Here is an 8,841-nt window from a genome sequence, read left to right on the forward strand (position 1 = left end):
TCTAAACCATTGCAAATATTCTGGAGTATGCGGTATATCATGCAAGGCCGACTGCCCATTCACTAAATTAGGTTGATTCCATTGTTGAATATATATCTTATAAGTTTTCAACCAATTCTTTGTGTCGGATCCCTGAGAAGAACTATGAGTATTCCTATTCTCCACCACTAATGGGTTATCTGGAATATGTTGAACTAAGCCCAGTTGCCGAAGCACTCTATCTATGAAATGATGTTCAATACATCGCTCATATAACAAAGGTCCTTGGTAACGGAATAAAGTTGAAGGACAAGAACGTGGTAAACTATCGTATAAATTGGGCTCGTAAGGACGCCAATTAAACTGCACCAAAAATATAATATATTTATATTAAAAAATTATAACATAAAAGTTATATAATTAATAATAAGTTATTAAAATACCTGTCCATTTCCTTCATGATCAAGTATGTCACGTATAGCAGCCACACAACCATGAACAGTTGGAGTAAAATCATGTTTACCCCGAGCCCACCTACAATAACAAAATACAGTTTGAGAATTAAAAATACAAAATATTTTTGTTAAGAACTACTTGTATAAATCACAATACCTAGCTCCGTAAGGCGCAGCAGGAAGCATTACACCATTAGCAAGCATTTGAGGATCGAGAACAATAGAGTTTATTGATTTAATTCGAGGAGCCAACATATGTAATCGAGACCATGCCCAAATCTAGAAAATAAAATAAAATACTTAAACAACAAAAATAGTGTTCTTAAATAAATTTAAGATGTCAATTTATATAAATATACCTGCAACAATGTGAGGGGGCCACTAAGCTTTTTTCTTTTTACTCCAATAACTGCTAAACAGAGATTATGATATAGACATGCAAGGCAAGCACTTCCCCAACTATACTTATTAGAAAGGTCAAGTTTCTGCAGATATGACAAGTAAATCAACCGGACCCTACTACCATCTGAATTCGGAAGTATACTACCCATAATCATCAATAGCATAAATCCACGTGCCCAACACTCTACTTTTTCTTCGGGACTATCATCATCGATTTGAAACTCAGCACTCTTCAAATGATCTTCTAAAGTAGAGTGCAAAATCCATGGTCCATGCTTGAAATATTCTGGGTCAAGAGACAATTGTAACAAATCCATACAAATCTTTGAAGAGTGCTCTATGGTTTGTCGAGATGTGGCATCACTGACAACAGGTTTACCATCGAGGGGTAACTGATATATCATAGCAACATCTTCTAATGTAATTGTTGCCTCGCCAAATGTGAAATGAAATGTGTGTGTTTCAGGACGCCATCGCTCAACTAATGCTGTCAAAAGACCAGGATCATGTCTAACATGTCCAACTCTATATACTCCATAAAATCCAATACGATTTAATATCTCGAGGACCCTAGGATGACATAATGTAGATATACTAGTCCAATATCTTTCCGGACAAACAAGACTAAACTTATGATCAGTTAATTCACCATTCCAAATATGCTCAGAACGGTGTGTAGATTGAAGATGCAGTAGACAATCGTTACTGGGGCCAGGCAATCCCTCCCGATATGAAAACATCACAAAACACTGTCGACCTTCCAAATTAAACATATATGTTAAAAATATGTGGTTTAAATTTAGTATATATATAAATATAAATAATGCTTATATTGAAATTCATAGCCTATTGTGTTAAAACAAATAAAGCCCTTGAACACAAATATAAATTCCTACAACTTATATTAACTCAATCAAAGCACTTCCAAACTACATTCAAACACAACACTTCCAAACTACATTCAAATATAACACTCGAAATCTGTTTTCCCCCACTTGTATAATGCTCATTCATAAGCAATCAACTACAGAAGTTTCTCACACACATCCTATTCATACCAAGAACTAATGAAATCAAAGGCTTAAGTATTCCTGTACCAACTGATGCACTAACCTTTGTATATCTGCCCAGTAAATGCCAATAGATGACCACTCTTGAGTATCTGTAAATCATAAAAAAGTAATTACAAAAAACTAATTATAAATCATGAAAAAAATTCATTTATAAACATAAATATGGCAATAGAATATGCAATATTACAAAAATTAGAAAAAATATATATACCATAAAAATTTTAAATATGATAAATAAAAATTCTGAAAATTATATGATTATACAATAAGAAATAGTAAAAAGTAAAAGATAAATAAAAATAATAAGATAATACCTTATGAATCTGGATTGAAACAACTTTCAAACTTTTTCAACAATCCGATAGGAAATCAGAGATACAATAGGAGGTGCTGATTTAAAAAAAAAAAAAAAAAGCGATACTCAGACAAATTTATATGAAAACAAACAAAACACAAAAATTACAATATCCGTCAACCAATATTTTCCAAACCAACAATCAAAACAAAATAGAACGAAAGAGAACAAAATTTTGAAAATCAATTACCATATAAGAGCAACACCAACGACAAAGGCAGAGATTGACAAAAGAAAATGCAGAAAACCCACAGTGTCGTCGCGCAGAAGAAGAGAACGAAGGGAGAATAGGTTTAGGGCTTAAATGATATTTATTCTTATTTTTTAATAAAAGTATTTGTAGTAGTTTTCAAAACTACTATATTTGATAATTTAGAAGTTTCAAAAACTTCTAAAATTATATATTTAGGAGTTTTGAAAACTACTACATAATATAAATATAGTAGTTTTCAAAACTCGTTTGAGGGCTAGAATTTTAAAATCCGATTTGACTTAGGCCATTTTTTTAAAAAGCCCAATATATTTTCTTGCATAAAGTTACATTCTCAATCAAGTTACTACAATCGGGGCTTAAGATTCTTTGGTGAATCCTACGTCTTTTAGAACATCAAGTTCCTACAATCCGAGCTTAAGATTCTTCGGTGAATCCTACATCTTTTAGAACATCAAGTTCCTACAATCCAAGCTTAAGATCCTTAGGTTAATCCTACATATTTTAGCATGTCAACTTCCCACAATCGGGATTTCGGCGAATCCTACGTATCCACATATTCACCAACAATGTCCCAACAGAAACTCGAATCGAATCGAATTATAAATCAGATATCCAATTACTTAAAGAATACTTATTTGAAAGACTATTCGAGAAAGTACAATATAATATCGAGCATAAATGACTGAATGTATGAGAAAAATTGGACAAGGAAACAAATGGTAAAGGCAATTAAGGGGGATTGTTACTACTAGAGGTGCTTTTATGTGCAATTCAATAGTGAATTCAATGTAATAGGCTGTATTTTCTTTCGATAGAACTTGCAAGCACACAGACTGAAAACTACTATGCAAATTTCGGCATATGTTCCTTCATCACACAGATCCTATATATAAATTCACTCTGACAAGAATCAAAGATAAATCTCCATCCAACTTAGAAAAAGGCCCATCAATCCCATGTTTAGGACTGTTGTCTTGCAGTTAAACATTTTATCCCAGGTTCGATCTCTATCTATTTATGCTGTTTTGATTCTACATTTTACAGCAGGATTAAAAAAAAAAAAAAAAAACAATGTTGATACCAAATCCAAGTGACTTTGCTACACAATAGTACAAATGCACCATTAAGATTTCATTTAAATTCTCCAGAGTCCATCTGAAAATGGAAATTTTGAATCTTAAGACCGACCCCTCAAGTTACCTCCTGATGCCTTCAATCCTATTCAGTATTCATATTACATTAAACCTTATCACTCTTTCATAATTACAACCCAAGCCCAAAAACTGGTGAGAACCCTCAAACTAGTTTTGTTGATGTTAATCTCCAGTGTCACTTCCAAAGAAAATGATAAAAGAATTATTTTTCGTTCCTACTAATCTTCACAACATTCTCTCGTTTCTTACAGTTCAAGGCTTTAAGCTCGTATAGGGTTACACATATAAGGTACAAACCAGAAATTTCAATGAATCCGAGAAAAAAAGGACATTTAGACAATGTAGTATTCCAGCAGTATCACAAAATTTTCAGGAGTGAAGAAGGCCTACTTTTTATAAGTGCCATTGAAGTTTCTCCAAGTTTTCCAGACAGTATAGCCCAGCAACAGAGGAACTGTGAAGCAGTAAAGTGGGAAATGGATGACCGGATTCATCTCGTATGCTTTAGAGAGAGCTCTGCAGCTCTGCATCAGAGCAAGCCAAGAGAATAAAGATAATCAGATATATAAAAGTATCTCAACGTTGTATGATGTACCAAGTTGCTTGTGATATAATGATCCCTTTAGTCTTTATTAACACTTCGATTTTAGCTAATTAGCACTATAATGATGAATGATCAAATCCATGACGAAGCCTTTGAACTACAGATGATTTGAATATCATTGTAAGATGTGGATATATTGTTAAATTTTTGTTTAGTATCTGAGTAGATTTAAGAGTGCGAAAAAGAGGCATGCACAATATCAACTATATACAAAAGAGATTCGTGAACATCACCCGACTCCATTACTTCTAGGGAAAAAAAAAAAAAAGAAAAAAGACAGAAAAAATCCCAATAACTTTTTTGTGGAAACCAAAACTGTACATCCCTAACCTATCTGCCTGTAAAAGTATAATCGCCACACTCTACCCGGGAAAAGCTCACCCGTATCTTTAACCAAATATGTAAAAAGAAATAGCATATCTGATCAATTCTAGCTTTTGCAACTCAACACGAGAGACAGAAAACCCAATTCTAAGCATGTAAAAGAATAAATGAGCTTTAAAGACAAGAAACAGAACATATTTACTAGCATGAAGAAATATGTACCTTAAAATGTCTCCAAAAGATTGCCAAAGTAACAAAAAGTAGAAATTTCCTAAACCAGCGCCATCGGAGAATAATTTCTGGTTCCCTAGTGGCGCGGGTCTTGGGTGATTGAAAATTCTTGCTTCCACCATCATAATCATCCTTTTTCTTACTCGATATAGAGAGAAGGTAATCTTGATATACCCCACTTTCAGCAGCCAATGCAATAATTGTCAATATCGTTGGAAAAACTACAAGATATAGATGCATAAGAACCACCACCATTACATCCGGAAACCCGAGAAATTCTAGCCTCCCCAAATCATTAGACCCCATCACCCACCCCCTGTAAGTCATGTATGCTCTGTCCATATCTTCTGTAAGGACTTGGCCATAAAACCAAGGGCATAAAAGAAGGTAAAACAAGTAAACTATCAAGCATGGCCATACTTCGGGAAGATTATATAGTTCAACAAAGATCCATGTAAGGCAATTAGTGAAGCATTTGTTGGCTTTAAAGCTTCTGTATGTGTACTGTCTCCTTGAAAAAGAAAGGAATATTTTTGGAATTAGAAGCATCGAAAGGACTAGAAAATAGAAAAGCCAGAGTATTGGGTTGTACAAGGCATCCCACTGACAACCCATCACAAAAAACTCTTTCCAACTCCATGAGAACTTCGCAGGGAGACCAGTTATTGAGAAAGGCCTTAGTTCAGAGGCAGTCGATCTCCCCATGACATCAGTTGCTTCTATTTGAAGCCGGAACCTCTCAGGAGATGGATCCTCAAAAGCTTGGGCATTCCATGGGGCAACATAGAGATCGCCGCGAGAACTTTCAAGCTTTGTCATCGGTGTCTCCAATACAAGAACAAGCTTTCCAGGTTTAGAGTCATATATCTTAGCCAAAACCGAGAGAATAGGAGAAGCAGAGAACACCATAGCTCTAATCTCCCCATAAGAAGAAGGGTCAGATGTATCACATTTATAGTTTGGCGATGATGCTGAAGTAAAGCGTGAATCCAGAGGAAATGTAGGCAATATAATAGCTTTCTTGGCTCCCATCTTAAAATCAACATCAACGAATGAAATATGACCCCGATCGATTGCCAAAATTCGCATAGCTCTGTTACTCCTCCAGTCTCCCATTTCCCATTCCCAAAATTCATTAGCCTTCGATGAAACATCAGAGCAACTAGATGTATTCTCTACAATACTCCGGTGACCATTCAACTGGAATAACTGTTTGGAACACCGACCAGGCTGGCTGCAGCGATGGTGCTGCTTCAGATTCTTACCAAATTTGAGGTGCAAATGTCCACATAAGTAAGCATCTAAGGCGCGTGCAATGAATACATCCTTCAATGTCTTTCCAGATGTTGATGCAGCAGAAAATGAAAGAGGGAAATGCCCAAAGGATATCTTAGTTACTGATTGAGCTGGTTGAGAATCCCATTGCGAGAGTTCGGAATCTATTTCTGCTAATAACTCATCAGTCGGATGTCCAAACAAGTTCGTTGGGCCCCGTAAACCAGTAGACATTGTGCTGTCAAACCCAACAAAAAGAAGTTTTCTTTTGCTAGTCTGCAGAAAGGTGTGAGACACGCATTAACATTTTTAAATGTCTTTAACAGTTCTATTTAACATTAATGATTCAATAGTTACACCGGGAGAAAAATAAAATAACATAAACAATAATAATCGAATTTTAAAATTTGTCAAGAATCCCGGTTCCAAATTTATAACTATTGCAGGGAACGAAACAATAAAAGAATCAGCCTACCTGAATGGTGATGCTATTAACCTTTCCACGTCTTTGAAGCTGTCCATTGATGCTGTATTTTGAGAAATAATCAGACGAGCCACCAATCATAGGAACACCAAAGTTATCATGATTTCCCCTCAGGTCATAAAAGGCACTCTTGTCAATTCCACTCCTCTCGACAACTTGATTCATAACTTTCTCATATTCAATCCATTCTTTCTCATCCTGTTTCATTACCACCATGTCCTTGCTTTTACCATCTGCAACATACAATATTCTCTACATCTCATATACCAATATAAACCCGGAAGCATCAGCTTCAGAATCAATCTATAAGTAAGCCCAACAAATTTATCAACTCACTCACATACTCGATTATAAAACTAATCCATTAACCAATACCCAAGAAGGATGCAGCAGAAGGTATGCTAGAAGCACAATCAGCTTCTACAAAAAAATATCCTTTCAAGACATTAAGTTTGACGAATAAATATTTTCCACGCACACAGATACATATTGATGTGTAGTCATAGGCTATAAGAGATACCCGCACTAGATCTTGTTATAGAAAACATAACAAATATTTCCGTCAATGTGTTATTTATACCAACAAGTATACAACTTAAGGCCGATCCCAAGCATTAGCACAAAATGATCCTTTTTTTCAAGAATGAATAAAATCTTCTTTGAGATGTGGTCATTATTTATCAAAATTTTCAAATCAAAAACTTAGTTTTTCATTTAATATATTACACAAAAATCGACTACGTTTGCCCAAGAAAAAAACAAACAGCATCATTCCAAATATTATCCAACAAATATATGCCATTCAATAGAAGTCGACAATTGCTCGTGTACAATAAAATTCAGTGATTCAAACACGCAAAACACTACTCCCGACAGTTACAATTCCATATACTCATCAACAAAAAGTCAATTAAACCTATAAACTCTAAACAAAACAAACATTTCATTTACCATTCAAAAACACAATATCAGATCAAACACTATTCAATTCAATTCAATTTTTACTAATCAAAAACCCCAAACCCAAATCCAAAACATTGACATAACACACACTTCTTGAAAATATAAACCTATAATATGAACCTCACCACTCAAAATTCGCACACCAAATTTGATTAAGTTAAACTACAAGAAACCAAAAAATCGTTCCAAAATCAACTTAAGCAACGAAATGAGAAGGGAACCTGTAAACGACGACGGTTATCTTTCTCAGCCATTCTGAGAATTTCTAAACAATTCTCTAACGAACAATCCGTCCATTCTCAAGCATCCAACAAACATCAATTCACTACTCCGAAACAAACAAACAAACAGCTCAACAAAACCACGAAATAACTAACCAGTGAGGTCGCCAGTAATGAAGACCAGCAAAGGGTTGACGAAGGAGAGTGTTGGCCCCAAAATATCCGTGGCGTCCTCCGCCCGGTCGGGGTGGTGCACGCTGAAGTGGAGATCGGAGAGCTGCACCACCCACACGACGTCATCGGGGCCTCCGTCCAACTCAACCAATTCAGCAGCAGAGAGCGAGAATGGAATTGCGAAGAGCAAAATGATGAGAGGAATGATCTCCATCTCCATCTCCTCCCCTTCTTCTTTCCTTCGTCTCAGTTATTGCCTGCTTTGGGGTTTCGCTTCAACTCCTTTTTCTTTTCTTGTTTTTTAATAATCACTATTTTCTTCATACAAATTTATATTTTTTATTTTTTATTATTCAAAAATATTTTTACTATAATAAAAAAAACAAAAAAATCGAATTTTTTACTTTATTTATTATTAAAAAATTATATTTTTATTTATTATTTAAAATATATACCAATCAAATAAACATAATTTTAGATGATAGAATATTTATTTTTTATGAATAAAATCTTGTAGAATACATGTAGATAAAAATTGCTATAAATAAAAAATATATATATCAATTGTTATTGAATTGAGAGATTATTCTTTTATTAAAAAAATAAAAAATAAGTATTAATACTCAATTTTTTGTTAGAATTTATGATTAAATATTTAAGCAGAGATTTAAATGATATGGACTATAATTTATAAGTAGATATATGCTTCCATTTATATTTAAGTTTAGAGATTTTTTTTTTAAAAAAAATACAAATTGTAAAAATTAAATACTATTTATTTTGATTTTTTTAAAAAAAAAAAATTGTTATTATAAATATTTCATCCGTTTAATACACTTTAATTTTAATTTTAATTTTTTAATTTTAATTAAATTAATTAGTTATTTTAATCTTATTTTATAATTATTTTTATTATATGATAATTAATTATTT

General features: G+C 33.7%; 1 protein-coding gene across 4 annotated transcripts; it reads right to left on the minus strand.

Moving 5' to 3' along the window:
* Positions 1–1,435: 1,435 nt before the first annotated feature.
* LOC127243874 (putative metallophosphoesterase At3g03305) lies at positions 1,436–8,213 on the minus strand. 4 transcript variants are annotated; one of them, XR_007837043.1, is made up of 7 exons: positions 7,891–8,212; positions 6,542–6,783; positions 4,783–6,342; positions 4,023–4,156; positions 2,224–2,299; positions 1,950–1,998; positions 1,505–1,593 (listed from the first exon to the last, which is right to left on the minus strand). XR_007837043.1 is itself a non-coding variant. In XM_051264094.1 (6 exons), exons 1-6 carry the CDS (start codon positions 8,126–8,128, stop codon positions 1,576–1,578), a joined length of 2,241 nt encoding a protein of 746 aa, XP_051120051.1. In that variant the 5' UTR covers positions 8,129–8,212; the 3' UTR covers positions 1,436–1,575. The 4 variants fall into 4 exon arrangements, 3 of the variants coding, with proteins under 3 accessions (XP_051120051.1, XP_051120050.1, XP_051120052.1); XM_051264094.1 differs by lacking the exon at positions 2,224–2,299 and having other exon boundaries at positions 1,436–1,593; XM_051264095.1 differs by lacking the exon at positions 1,505–1,593 and having other exon boundaries at positions 1,860–1,998.
* Positions 8,214–8,841: the final 628 nt, after the last annotated feature.

The sequence above is a fragment of the Andrographis paniculata genome, unplaced genomic scaffold (assembly GCF_009805555.1).
Source record: "Andrographis paniculata isolate CXL003 unplaced genomic scaffold, ASM980555v1 Contig98END, whole genome shotgun sequence".
NCBI lineage: Eukaryota > Viridiplantae > Streptophyta > Magnoliopsida > Lamiales > Acanthaceae > Andrographis > Andrographis paniculata.

Coding starts and splice junctions, on each gene's coding strand:
- LOC127243874 (XM_051264093.1), bottom strand. CDS start 8,128: ATGGAGATGGAGATCATTCCTCTCATCATTTTGCTCTTCGCAATTCCA. Junction 4,157..4,782: donor TCTTTTGGAGACATTTTAAG/GTACATATTTCT, acceptor GCTCTGATGCAG/AGCTGCAGAGCTCTCTCTAA. Junction 1,999..4,022: donor TTCAATGGCACTTATAAAAA/GTAGGCCTTCTT, acceptor TATGATTTACAG/ATACTCAAGAGTGGTCATCT.